Here is a 14,927-nt window from a genome sequence, read left to right as displayed (position 1 = left end):
AAAAAAAAAAAGCCAACTTTTTTTTTTTAAGAAAGAAATACTTAGGCCATTGTAAAGTGGAAATTAATTTTAAAATATAGCTGTTGGAAAAGGTCAAAGCAAGGGAAAGTGATTGTGACATTCTTATATTTATTAAAACACATTGGCTGCAATGCAAGAAAGCATTCTAGTCTAGAAAAATATTTAAGTATGCTCAGTTATGCATCTGGGAGCTTTGGGGCTGGATCCTAATTAACAGAATAGTTAAATTTTGCTATTACTCTTAAAACTGAAACCGTAGGCCCAGGTAACTTAACTCCTTTCTGTGCAATGTAGGTTTTTAAAATTGTTAGAATTTAAAATTCGATTTATTTAAATTTATTACATTTAAATTGTTAGAATTTTTAAAATTGTTAGAGTTGTTAGAATTCTTATTGATTTACATAGATACTCATTTTTGAGAACTTTTTAATGAAACTGTCTGGGCTGTCAATCTAGGCTTAAAACTTGTGTGTCTGTTTTTATTCCCAAAGTTATTCTTCCAACCATAATTGTTTGATTCAGCCTTTCTTCCACTTTTCTTGTCAAAGGGGGGGCAATGTCTAACTTACTGCTGCTATCACTCATGTATTGAACGACATCATGCAGCAGTATACACATACCCCACCACCACACATTTATACCTATATATTACCTCCGTTAAATCTTTTAAAAGCCATATGATATCTACAGCATGACTCTGCAGGTATTAACCACAAAATGGCAATACTGTGCACAATGAATAAGGACACTGGAAAGTAGACAAAGGGAATTTTCTACATGATTAGCCACTTTTTTACTCTTCCCAAGATGTCTGCCTATGGCTAGGAAATTTCAGCTATTGCCAACAGGATACTGGATTAGAATGTAATTGATCTGAAACAATAATCACGATTTATGATTTCTGTGCCCGAGTGAAGCCCAGGTGCATCTGCCAGGCTTCACGATCAACTCCATGGTTCAAGTCTGAGCCCTACCACTGTCAGCTTACCTCTCTCCTTTCACACCTGCCTGTATGTTACAGCAGTGCAGAAACCAGACTAAAAAGCCCAGATGCTGATAAAGGCTGATCATCAAAACAATACTGTGTCACAAGGCCCCGGGCAGGTGAGGAAGAGCTAATTACTCTGGAAATGTAATCTAATTTATGGGTGAGGAAAGCACTCTCCTGCTCCTCTTCTCCCCTCTCCACAGTGCACTGCTTCTTAGTTCAGTGGCAATAGACACAACGAGAGGCCGCCCCTTCTAGTACCCGTGGTTCGTCTTCAGCACCAGACCTCAACACCCTCGGCAGCGGACGCCTTAAAGGGCTTCTATTTTACTCACGATGCTCACAGCAACATCGCCCGCAGCAGTTTAAACCCAGCGTCGCACGAAACGGCCGCCCAACCGCCCTCGGGCGCGCGGCCCTCGAACGCTCAGCCCCGCCCCGCCCCCACTGCAACCGCCGCTAACGGTCGCTGCCCCGCGGGGCTCGCGTGCCCCTCGAACGCTCAGCCCCGCTCTGCCCTTCCCCCCCCTTGCAACCGCCGCTAACGGTCGCTGCCCCGCGGGGCTCGAGCGCCCCCTGCAGCCGCCCCGGCCCGGCCGCCCGCCCTGGGCGGCGCAGCCCCCCACCGCCGGCCGTGGCGGGCACCTCGCAGGCTGCCTGGCTCCTCCCCTCCTCCTCAGGAGCAGGGAAAGCCCCGCAGCCAGCCCCTCTTCCTGCCTCCCCCCTGCCTCGCTCGCTCCCGGTGCAATGGAAGTCCCCAGTAATCTTTCTTCCCGGTAGCAGGCAGCGGCCCCGAGTCAGTGGAAAATGCTGGGCATGTACGTGCCGGACAGGTTTTCCCTGAAGTCGTCAAAAGTGCAGGACGGGATGGGGCTCTATACGGCCCGGAGAGTGAAAAAGGTGGGTGACCGCCCCCCTCCCCCGCCGCCGCGCCGCGCGCTCGGCCGTTGGGCGAGCGGGGCCAGGGCCGCCCGGCCCGGCCCGGCCCGGCGCTGCGCGGCGGGGAGCCGCTGCCACGTATCACAGGAGAGTGGGGCGGCTCCTTCGCCCCTCGCCGGCGGCCGCGCTCAAACTTCTCTTCAGCCCCGCTTTGTCGGCGCTGCCTCCGCTTCCGTCCGCCCGGCCGGTCTCCCTCTCCTCGGGGGAGGCACCGCCCGCCACCCTTCCCGGATCAAACGGAGCCTCCCGGCGTCGGGCCGGGGCGGCGAAGGGGCATGGGGGCGGTGGGGGGGCAGCGGGCCGCTGCGCCACCGCCCGCAGGCCCGGCCGCGCCGCCCAGCGCCCCGTGGGGCGGGCGGAGATTGTGTCTCTGGGGCTCCCCCCCTCCCCCCCGTTCTTTCATTTTTAGTTTTATCCGTGTTTCTTGCTTTGTTTTGAGGGGGAAAAGCTCCTCTGGGTAGGGCTGCCTTCCTGATTCTCGCCGTGCTGCAGACCAAAATGCACCTCTGCGGTGCAGTTACCCGTCTGTCCCTCGCAGGCTGCTGTCACTTGGCCGCTCCTAGAGCGTGACAGGGTGGGCGATTTAATTCATCGTTTCCGGATAGTAAAACCGGGCCTGTGAAAGAGGTGATGCCGCTGAACTGCAATTATCTGTAAATCTCTCTTGCTCCAAACAAGTTATGTCCCTTGACACTTCCTAATTGAATTGAAAATCTCTTGATTATCTAAAATTCCAGTTACTTATAATTATTCAGGCAGCTTGTTTGAGCAGCTTACTCAAACAGCTAAAGGCATACCTTAAATTCTTCTGCATTAATATAAACCTCTAGTTGTTTTATATATTTTGCTTTGCATCCTTGTCCCACTTTTGGCTCTGACTGGTTTCAGAGGGCTGCCTTGTAATTGTGATGTCGTTTCATCCACAAGGCTAAGATACCTTGCGTTTGGGGCATCTCACCTTTAAGGAGCCTGGGAGTTAATGGGAGAGGAGAAAGCCAGGCTTATTATCAGTTGGCTTAAATTTCCTCCACTGAGGTTCAGAACTTTTATTTGAAAACTTTGGGAGTTCACACATCGGAGATGATTTTAGACTACTAGCATGCGTTAATTCCCGGGCTCTCCAAAACAGAGTAAAGCTCACTGGAATCGTCACCTGCATACTAATATCAATTCTGAATGTCAATGCAGATTTCAGAATCTGAGTCTCCCTTCCTTTATATTGTTGTAAATTGAACTTTTAGAGCTGTGCACGAGGAAAAATAGAGCCTATTTATTCTTGCCTGAGTTCTTCTGTGCTGCAGATGTCACCTAATGATGCTTTTGAACTATATTTATGTATGGGCAAGGTATATGCTGTCAGCTTTGGCCAGCATAGCTCTTTGGTCAAGGATGTGAGAGAAGAAATCTACCTGTGAGCTCCTCATACAGGATATCCCAGTAAAACTGTGATGTTGCAAGTATAACCTGGAATGCATTTGGGACATAGAAGGGAAAGGCAGAGGCAGTTGTAATTATGAGGTTTGTCCCTATTAGGAGTATGTAGTGACAGTGTCTGTTATGGACTTGGCTTTTGTTTGGGAGTGAATCCTCTGTCCTGGTAGCGCAGACAATTTCGTTATACAGCGCCCTGGTCAGAAGTATGTGACCGACAGGCAGACTTTACTCTCAGTAGGATGAGGAACCAGTTCTTGCATTGCTGTGGGGGAACTGGGCCCTGGTTGGAACAGGTTTTCCTGAAAACACTTGGAGGCATAAGCATTGTATGGGACCACAGCTGTTCAAAGAATGATGGATGTGTAAATAACACAGTTGACACATTGGTTATAAATAGACTCTGTGCTGCTCTTTCCTGTGAAAATTAAAATCAAATCTGAAGTGCTCTCACCATTTCCTCCTGTCCAGTAGTGAAGCAGCACTACTACACTGTTAAATAATTCCTTGGAGCTTGGGTTGGGAGAAGATGTTGAATATGACACTAATTGTGAAATAAGATCTATGTTCCTGAGTAGCAAATACTGCACCATTTTCTCTCTATTGTTAACACACAACTGCAATTGTCTTTATTGAAAGTAAAAGATTTCAGATAATCTTATAATCAGGAATTGCAGTAACAACTCTCCAAACGTTAAGGAATCATGAAGTAGGCCTCTGAAGATTACGATATTAGCAAAGTTTTGTTAATCATATGTTTTGAACTGCTGTTGTCTGCCATCTGCTTTTGTGCCTTCAGGCATTATGCCATGTTTTCAAGCTTTTGTCTGTAATCATAAAAGGTGGAAACTTCTCTGTTTTGTTACCTTAACAAAAGCTGTGATTCTTGTGTAATTTCTTTTCTTTAACAGCTGGCCTTTGGTTACAGCACCAGTATCATAAGACTCCTGGTATAATTATCAGAGAGAGCTACTACATTCTTCCATGTTTGCTGGGACTGGAACAAGATTAGTCACTGCTGCTTTCTTGAAAGCAGCTCTTGAAAGCAGCTTTTTTGACGTTTGAGTGATGTGTCCTTTGTATCTTGAATAATTTTTGTTGTTGACTCTAGACTAGGTTGCATACCTCAGTTTTATTGATTTTAGAGAAAAGTGAAGTCTTAGTGTGGTTTGATCAATATGTGTTGGTGTATGACAGCGTGTCTATTAACTAGGACTAGTAAATGCATATGTAGATCTGAAGAAAGTCCTCTGAAAGGCTAAATGAATAGACTTATACACCTATCACCGTGGACCTTTGTGTTGCAAGACATGAGGTTTAGTGGTCTCTAATTTCTGTTTTCTATTCAAATTTGACAAGCTTTAAAAAATGTTTGCAAGTCTGAATCACCTACTCTTGGTGTTACAATCACTTCTCATTGGAGGTGGATGTCTTGCCATTTGCTTTTGCCATTGTTTTGAACTTCTAGAGGGTCTTAAACATATTGCAGTAGAAATTTATTGGTTTGGAGCAGTCAGGGTAGGAATAACATGGTATTTCTTGTTTTGAGTCAGTATGCACTATTAAGCTGTTGTTGTGTTTTGCTCAGAGGTGATATGTGCTTCAGTGATGGGTAAAGTTAATCTTGTAGATGCTTTGTAAGGTATCTGGGGATCCTTTGGATTGTAAGGATGAAAGTATTACTGAGGTGAGGATTGTGGAAACCTTCGAAGTACTTCAGGAAGATAATTCACCTCTTTGTACCCACTGAAAAAGTGTTGTTCTGCTGTTAAAAAAGCAACTATGGGAGACTAGCTTTTTCAGGTTCCTTATTCATTATGTCTTCAAATGATTTCTGTATTAACTTCATAGAGTTTTTTTCTTTCTACAGAGCTAATCTAGATTATAGTGAAACAAGTTTCTTTTCTTCTTGGTAATTGCTGTGAGTAATGAGAGGTTCTGCAGATGTAATTACACCCTCCCTTAGAGCTCAGCAGTTGCAGTGAGCTGCTTTCCTTGTTGCACCAAAACTACTTTGTGCTTTTCAAGTGAATGGAAGAAGCCAGTTCAGCCTGGCAGGAGGTGTCTTTGCTGTCTCCCCTTCCCCAGAAGGGGGAGAAGAGCTCTTTGGGAACTGGCATACCTACCCTTTACTGCAGCTAGATAGGGCCATTCATTTCCAGGGGAGAACTTCTGTGCCACCACCTCGTCTACTCCTCAACCTTAACCTAAGCAAACTGTGTGACAAATCGTCTCCAATGTAATGTCTGCGTGGCCCCTATTAGATAGCAGTGTGTTTGCTGGTTCTCAGTATAAGCTGAGAACACTGAGAGCTGCAAACACTTAATTGCGTTGGCCTAGTTTCACCTTTGTTATCAATGAGATGAAAGAAGGAGGAAATTTCAGTTTGGATATCAAATCCCAGGCTTTGTGGAGCTGGCAGGAGAGAAAACTTTGTCTCATTTGATTAGCAAAATGATGAAATTTGGTATGGAGATCAGTGAGAAGTGAGGGACATGAAGCCCCACAGTGCCAGGTTTCACTGTTGCTGTTTGCCTACTTTTGCATCTCCATTGCTACTCCAGGCTCCAGTTGTTGTCTTCTGCTGTTCTTGTCTTTCTGCCTTCTTTTTTGCTGGTCTTTTCAATGCAGTATTCCTTGTGCACATTTAAAAAAGTTGGTCCTGAGTTTTTACCTCCTTGTACAATTCCAATTTTCTTTTCTTTTGTTTATTACCTCTTGCATACTTCAGGTTTAGTTTTAAATACCAGGATTTTTTATTTGCTTAATTGTCTCTAAGAGGAATCATCCTGGAAGTTTTCCATTCCCCTTCTTCCTCTCTCCTCTACCAAGAGGCAATTTGTTAACACTAGGGAGCTGGGAGACTGTATAGCAGGCTGCTTCTGGGATATGGAGTGTGCCTGGGGGAATGGACATGTAGACAAGGTCGATATTTTTATTAGCCAAAATACTATATTTGGAAAGAAAAACCCTAATTTTTATCATATAGTTATAATCTGTAATGCCGTCAAGTGCGTAGAGTTTTTCAATCTGATTGCTGCCTAAAGGAAAATAGCATTCTGCATTTCAGTTTGTAGGGTTTGTCACTGCAGGTAAAGACACAGAGAGAAAAAAGTTAGGCCTATGTAAGAAGAAAGTCCTAATTAATTAATTCAGCCTGCTGCTAATGTGATGTCTGTGAAGGAAACACCCCCAGAAAACCAAGCTTTTGGAAGACCATATCAATGGATGCTTTCACAGCATGTGTTATGACTAGCAGGTGGTATAACATTTTAATTTTGTTTATGAAGGTTTGATTAATTCATAGACACGTGCATACTCCCTGCTTTTTTAAATGAATCTCTCAGTATGTTCAAAACCTCGAAGCTATTCAGTGTTTTGATTTGTGGCACTTCAAAAAATAGTGTTGCAAAGAATCTTTCAAGTAAATCTAATGTAAACTTTGTGGTTGCCAAATACTTTACATTTTAGTAGGATGGCTATTGCAAAATGCCTCCTGAAAAACTTGCAAGAAGACCCAAGAAATTTGATTTGTAAATTTCAGCCTTATTTAAAATAAAGAAAAATGCTGTTTGCCACAAGGAAAATAAATATGTAGCAGAACGGTGCGATTCTAAGAGATGCGCAAAGCTATGAAAAGAATTGGAAAGCCTTACGAAAATCATGTTGCTATATACTGCTGCCTATAACTGTTTATAGGTCAAAAAGTAAACAAATTTGAAAAGTGGTGCCTGAACTTGAAGTTGAATCCTCAAGGGTGTGCACCTTTTTGGAAGACAGGAGTAAGACAAGAAAATTGTTCTTTTCCATTTGAAGCTAAAATTGATACCTTTGCTGTAGTTTGGTATATCACTTGCCTTCTTCACTAGCTCATTCTATTTTATAATCATTCAATTTATTCTCTTTTCTAATCATTCCATAGGGTGAAAAATTTGGCCCCTTTGCAGGGGAGAAGCGAATGCCTCAGGAACTGGATGAGAAAACAGACTGCAGGCTCATGTGGGAGGTGAGTAGTCCAAAGTGACATCACACCTAGTAAAAAGTTTTCCCAGAATTAAGTCATTACTATAATAAATCCTTTTTTCATAGCTAAAGGAACTGTAGCTAGATTTTGTACTTATTGGTCATTTCAGAGTATGTTTTTTTGAGGGTAAACTGACTTCTTTAAAAGGGTAAAGAAATAACAAATGATAGTTTCTAAGCAATGAAGTGTGAAAAACATCAAGTTGAGAAAAATAAAAAAATATACTAACGTTATGAAAAGATAGTGAACATATGAAAATAGTTAAAATGATTAAAATTTTAATACAGAAAGATAATTATTGATGTTACTGAGATACTCATTTATGGTGACTGACAGATGTCAGATCATAGGTTCCCCCAACTATAAAATAGAACATTCCCTGCTGTGACACTTGTGCAAGGGTTTAACAGTTGTATAAGCGAAATTTTTACATTCTTATAACATTCATAATGCAGTGAATAGGTGTAAGATTCTTTAGCAGAATAAAAAGCTGGTGCTCTGAGCAGATGAAGGCATAGGGAATTTCAGGACTGTTCTAAAACTCTCATATGTGTTGGACGGAAACAGCAGTTCATGTGCTAGACCTTGTAATCAGGACCTTAACCCATGCCAATTTCTCTGTCATAGCCGTGTTTACCTATAGCAAAATTCTGTCTGCATTTACCAGTTGAAGAGATGACGTCCTGACTGAAAAATACTTGCAATAAGAAAACTTTGCAACTTCTTCTAAACACCTGATTTTTAGTGCTTCTATTCTGTCTTTCCAACCTTTCTTTTCTGCTGTAGTTCTGTGAACAGAATTCCCTGTAGCGTTTATTCTTTTTTCAGACAGTTTCCATCAAAAGCATATTTACTCCTGTTTTTTACTGAGAGCAGGAGACTCAATTCCCACTCCTTCCACTTTCTGAGGTTAGAGGTGAAAAGGTGACTGAAATGTAAGTTGTGTGGCACTGTGCAAAAAGGCTTGTATTTTACTTCTTTCTTAAAGCACTATCTGTATCTTTATTACAAGAGAAATGTTTATTTGAAAAAACCTCTAGCATTAACATCACTGAACTGCTTATAAAGAGAGCACAATATTGACATGGTCTTAGCACAGCTAAAAATAGATTCTACATAGTGGAACGATTTGTGAAAGAATGTTAAAAGCCCATGTCATTAAACCCAAACTCAATTTAAATCCAGTAATGGTGTACAGAATATTCCTAGATGATTGTTTACTCAAGTCTATGAATCTTTGCTCCTTTTTTTCCCCCCTTCCCTTTGAATCAATCGCTCCTTTTTCATTTTGCCTTTTTTTCTTTCTAATCTGAGGGGTGTGCCCAAAATGTCCACTCCCACAAAGGAGGTGCGGACTTGTCCTTTCGCTGTCTACTTTAGTTACATACTCAGAGAAACTTGTTTCATTGTCTTTGTTCTCAGCTGAAAACAAAATGATACAATGTGCTTTTTTTATGAATGTTTGCAGAATACAGTACATGTTAGTATGCCCTGGCTCACTTTCCTTTTCATGAGGCTTCTGCAGGTTATTTTAAATCAATAAAATATTTGAACTAGGATAGTTAATAATAAAATATTAGAACAAGGATTTTAGGATGGGTGGTGGGTGGATTATAGCACTGAGAAGGTCTTTTAATTTATGTTGCTAGGAAAGCCATATGATTTTCCAAATGCCTCATTGCTGATGATTAAATGGAATTTGTCTGTTCTTTATACGGCAGAAAATAAAAGTCAAATACACGTATTTACTGTTGACACTAATGTGACCCCATCAACAGCAAACCAGAAAATTATTTTTTTATGAGCTGTTCTAAGACCTTTTCATAATATCTTATTGTAACCTAGTTTTGAGAGCCTTGAAAAGATTCCTGCATACCAAATTTTACAACTTCCTGAATGTTTGAACCCAACTTCTTCATGTTTACTGAAGTTGATCTGAACACAGTCTTTATAATGTAATTTAAATCATGCTGAGAGTAGTCTTAGGTTGAAAATCGAGACCAGGAATGCAGGAGGTAAAAAGAAGTTGAACAGTCCAAGTGAGTGATTATTCCAGAGACTGTGGGAGGCAGTCATAGCAACTAGCCAAGTTTGTGCGTATTCAGCTGTACCAAATATATTAAAAATAACTATTTTGATGACTATTGGATGAAGGTACAGTAAAGCCTGATCTCACTGTCTGATGGCAGTCAAAAATGTTCATTTTCAGAGAGGACACCTTTAGAAAGAAGGCTAAGAAGTAGAGGTTTTACATTTTTATGGGTCAAGTAAGAATGAACATTGATGGAACAATATATTCTTGGCATGTGATGCCTACGATCTCAGCTTCAATTTTTTGGAACAGTCTTCTGTAAGGAAATTTGCCACATGCATTTCTAGTTGTACAGAGTAGCTAGTGGTCTGTGATGTGGTCTTTTGTTATCAAACTATTCCTTTTTCTCTGAGACCAGCACTGTGAGCTGGCATCTTTAAGAGGTTATCCTGAGACAGAATTGTATCCATTACGATTTTTTTGGTCTTGTGGAAAACATGTAACTTAGAAGCAGTTTTACGAGGTTTATTTGTGTCCAGTGATTTTGTTAAATAAAGTTCTGAGAACGTTAGAGTTTGTGATTAAATTAAATGTAGCAGAATGCCATTAGTCTGCTTATAACTTGCATAGTTTTGAAGGCATCAAAGGTTTACACTTGCTAATTCAAGAGACTCTAGAGGATTGAAACAAAAGCATCCTTGATCTTGCTGTTGTCTTTGTAAAGAGTTACCTGCTTAAATTTTATATTTGCAAGTGATGTGAATGAAAAAAACTTCGGTTACAATATAATCAGGAATAATAATTTAAAAAGCCAGCAAAATGTCCGACTGACTTTGGGTTTCTCTCTTTTTTTTGTCACTGTTATCTGATGGACTGAATTGGGTGTTTAATGTTAAGCGTGCAGCTAGTTCTGGTGATGATTTGAGAGTTTGTTCTTGATTTTTAGTGTCCCACAAGTACCTCGACTAAATACTGCCTTGTTAATCTGTATTAGTATTATACTTGGGCTAGCAATTTTAAATTTATGTGTATTTGAAGGAAGAGCAAGTGCTTTGAGGCAAGAACAGAATATTCCTTAGGCATTAAATTTCACAGAAGTTTTTGCCTCTGGAGGCTGCTAAGATTTATTGTTTTCTTCAGGCTGTGAAGGGAAGATATGTGTTGAATTTTTCTTTATTGTCCCAAACCAAGAAAGTGGCATTAATTTCAATACTATTGGATTGCAGCAAGCATATACTTCTAGTGATGACTTTGGCAAATGTTAAAATGAGGAGGACTGGAAAGACTTGGTCCTTGTTCAAATACCTTGTTATACCACGAAGAAATGTTGGCCAGGATAAGATGGCACACGCTACGCTGTGTAACACTGAATGTTGCATATTTCAGGTGTGGTTTCTGTCTATCTGCCAAGGTTGTGTTTTCTTCATTGCTATAAATTAAATATGAGAAGAACAGAAACATGCTAGAAATCAGTCTTTCTATGGAAGATAATGCTCGCGTTTATTTATATTAGAAAATGAAATGAAGTTATGTTTCTACTACTTAATGCTCAATATTTTTGCAGTGACAATTGTTTTCAGTTATACAAACCTCCCTGAAAACCAGCGAAGTCGGTGGAAAGCCTAGTGTTGGCTTCGGCCAGCTTTAGATCAGAGCCCTTACATGTAAGATTGGGGTATGAGAAGTCAAGCATTTTACATTAATGGAGTTTTTGTGTTGTTGCTGGGGTTTTTTGGAGGGGACCTTGCTAGTAAAATATGTGGTTCTGGTATAGGAAGGCTTTTACATACAAGACATTGAGCTGAAGTATGTCCTATATTTCATGATAAAGAAAATGTTAATTTGAAGAATTTTATGTGTTTATTCTGAAGATTAAGCACCAAATTTCTGATATTACATTAGCAAAGTAGTCTTTATTTTTTCTAAATGAAGATTAGCTTAGCGGTCCTTACCCTTTAGGTTATATTTACATTTAAAATTGTTTGTTTTTAATACTTTTGTGTAGATCTTTGTTTAATTTTCAAAAATTTTTTCTCATTTCTCAGACGAGTGCATCTGGATGCATTTGAAAGCAAGTTGCTTTTAAAACAACTTTGGCAAACATACACTTAGATATTGATGGTGGAATTTCCAGTGGCTTTCCCCTGTCTCAGTTGCAAGTTTGCTTCCTAGTTAAAGTACCTCCCAGTGGGAATGTATGGGTGTCCAGAGTAGTAATTAATATTTCTCATCACAGTTTATGTAGCTAAGTTCTACTGATGAACTATTTTAAAGCTTGATTTAGTCATCTTTATTCATGTTAAGCCTATGATTTTGTGTTAGCTTTAGTGACTTTTGGAACAGGCCATTGAAAGGAACACAACAATGATCTTTTGGTCCTGATGATATCTTTAGGACTTGAAAGAAATTACTTCTGAAGGTGATGGAGAATGTTAGCCTCACATCTTCGGTTATGTGGTTTCTTCAAGATATTAAAAAGTGCGTGCTGATAGGTTGAGGTGCTAGTATTCTAATTTGAACTTGTTATAGAAGATCAAACACAATTTGTTTATGGAGATATGGGTATCTTTCACAGTGAATGTGGAGGTCAATCCTTCTTGTGAAAGCTCTACAAAATATTTGCACGAGTTTTAAGAATGAGCTTTCTGAACGATTCTGTCTCTAAAAGGGTCAAATACCGTCATGTACTAGTTAGCTTCATTAATACAAATAACTGTTGCTCTGTATTTTAGCTGAAGAAAAGTGGAAGTTGTCCTCTCTGTCTCATTTTTCAAGTGTTATTTTAATATCTTCTGCAGCAATATTAAAATGTTCTGCAGTGAACTCTGAGGGAGGTCTGTGAAATTCAGGATGCGGAAATATTGCATCTAGTTGTTTTATAGTATTAACAATAAAAATGATGTTTTCAGCTAATCAAAAAAATTGGAATGCAGAAAACAGTGCTTTTCTTTACATGGTTGTTTGAATGAACATTATTATTTAGATTTATAAATGTTTAGAAAATGGATTCCAGAGAGCAAGCAGTGTGTTTACTGCCTTCAGCAAAGATAACCATCTGCTCATTTTCAGTGAAGCTTTTTTTTCTTTCTTCTTCTCTTGCCAGGTGTGCATGGCAGAGTGTTTGCAATTGCACTCACGAGCATTTTTAAGTAGCATACCAAAATACATGACAGCTTTGGAGGTATTTTGAAAATCTGGAGACAATTTTATTGCAGGGTAAAAGGCTAGTAAATGAAGTAATGCATGCTGTTGATGGGTATTGCATTATGCATTATTTAGACCTCTGTAGAGTTTCATCTGGTAGCTTATACAGTGGCTAGGGGCTCTTTTTTTCCCCTATTACAGTGATATGGCATTTGTTAAAGTGTGGCATAATTCAGTGATATCCTGGTTGATCTTGAGGCAAAACTTCCTTTGCGGGGAGATAACAGTGAATGTCAGGTGTTTTATCTTACTGTATAGATATTTGGCTAAGTTAAGTCAGTAACACCACAGAATCACATAATAGTTGGGGTTGGCAGGGACCTCTGGAGATCATCTGGTCCAACCCCCTGTTCAAGCAGGGTCAGCTACAGTAGGTTGCCCAGGACCGTGTCCAGTTGGTTTTTGAGCATCTCCAAGGATGGAGACTCCACAACCTCTCTGGGCAACCTGTTACAGAGTTCAACCACCCTCACAGTGAAGAAGTGTTTTCTGATGTCCAGATGGAATTTCCTGCGTTTCAATTTGAGTCCATTGTGTCTCGTCCTGTTACTGGACACCACTGAAGAAGAGCTTGGCTCCATCCTCTTTACACCCTCCCATAAGATATTTGTAAACATTGATAAGATCCACCCTGAGCCTTCTCTTCTCCAGGCTGAACAGTCCCAGAATACCTTTTGTGTTAAGTCTCAGTAAGATAACTCTAAGGTGCACTCAATTTGAGGTGTTCTGGTGCATGCTTTGGATATCTGTATGCATTTTAGCTGTTGAATTGTAGTGGTTGACCAAATACTGGAAATGTCTTGCTATGGATTCTCAGGCATGGATTTGAGCCTTGTTCTAGGTTCATGCCAAAGGCTGCCTATACTTAAATCTGAAGTGAATTGCTACTTAATTATTTGGCCTGGGAAATCAAAGGTGACAGTGCATTTCTAGTCACATCAGTCCCTGGCTGCAAACACTCCAACTCATCCCCCTTGATTACTGAAGCTACAGAAGTATCTCTGCCACGATGATCCAAAGGGCCTTGGGACTAGACTAGTATAGTATGTGCTTTCTGCTGAATGGCAACAGACAGCCTCAACTTTTGTGGATTTGCCCTTTTATTTAGAGAAATAGGGATGAGGTCCTGTCTCCTGGTTTAAAGAAACCTAAAATCTTGTGCTATGATATGATCTAGTTGTGGGTAGACTTTGAGCTCCATTTCTAGCTCTTTCATTTATTTCCCATGTTAACCATAGACCATCATACAATCCTTCTAGGTCTTGGTTTATTTATGTGGATAATTAAATCATTAAATATTTAGCAGGGGTCTCATGAGACTTAAGAGCATTTCTAGTTTTGTCTTAGAAAACCAATTTGAAATAGTTCTGTGCTGAGTTCAGGCATTGTTGAAATAACTTAAAAAATCCTTTCTGGATTAATCACTGTAGCTTGCTTGTTTTAAAAAAATGCACCTCAAGCCAGCTGAATGATTTTTCTGAGTTTAGGCAATAACAACTGTATAGAAAATGGGAAAATAACATTCAAGCTTTGAATTAGTCATGTAGACAGGTGGGATGTTCAAATTTCACAGTTTTTAAATAGAAATATGTTCACTAGCATTATAAAATTGATCCCACTTCACAAAGTTATCAGGGAACTTCAATCCTGTAAAAATCTTCTGTCTTTAAGTATTTTAAAGCTATTTATAAAAATTTATAACAATTCAGATTGATATTTGGGGAAAATGCAATAATTGGCTTGCAGATGCTTTAAGAAAAGCTTCCTTAAAGGTTTTTTACTTTAGGGTGTGATACACAAAAGTATTCTTCGTTTTCTACAATTTCCTGCCAGCAATAGTTGTGGTGGGCAGGTTGTCCTGAAGATTCCTGATGGAGCAGTTGAGCGATTGGAAAGGAGTCCCTTGGGAGAGGACTGGAAGTTTTCTTGCAGAATGACTCTTGCTTAGTTCTCCAGGCCTTGTGTGGGGTAAGTGGTAACGTGCATCCTTGTAAAAGAAGATTTTCTGAAACAAAAAAGCCAGGAAACCTTAGCTGATTTAAGATGTAGAATTGGCTGTGCTGCTCCAGAAACCTACTTGCTGCATCCTAGCTCTGTGGGGTAGAGAGGTAAGTTGCAGTATCTTACGCATTAATCTTGTATTCTTCCTTGCTTTATAGCTGGTGCAACTGCCATGGTTGGGAGGAGATATTGAGGCTACAGAGTACGTTTCTCATGTTTTCCAGTGTCAGTGATGATGAATGTGAGAGGGAAAATTTCTTGTTGCTGTGGCTAGCAGAATTGTGGGT

The 14,927-nt window shown here is 40.3% G+C and overlaps 1 protein-coding gene across 2 annotated transcripts in view; it reads left to right on the top strand.

Moving 5' to 3' along the window:
• The first annotated feature begins 1,764 nt into the window (after window positions 1-1,764).
• The window catches only part of PRDM5 (PR/SET domain 5), a 96,578-nt gene continuing 83,415 nt past the window's right edge, over window positions 1,765-14,927 (top strand). For both annotated transcript variants that reach the window (XM_026081436.1, XM_026081435.1), the window contains exons 1-2: window positions 1,765-1,909; window positions 7,302-7,385. In XM_026081436.1, coding sequence (XP_025937221.1) covers window positions 1,817-1,909; window positions 7,302-7,385 — 177 coding nt within the window. In that variant the 5' untranslated portion in view covers window positions 1,765-1,816. The remainder of the gene's footprint in view (window positions 1,910-7,301; window positions 7,386-14,927) is intronic.

This window comes from Apteryx rowi, unplaced genomic scaffold (assembly GCF_003343035.1).
Source record: "Apteryx rowi isolate R43461 unplaced genomic scaffold, aptRow1 scaffold_55, whole genome shotgun sequence".
Lineage (NCBI taxonomy): Eukaryota > Metazoa > Chordata > Aves > Apterygiformes > Apterygidae > Apteryx > Apteryx rowi.
Note: the sequence above shows the minus strand (reverse complement) of the source record. Positions and strands in the feature narration are given on the sequence as shown.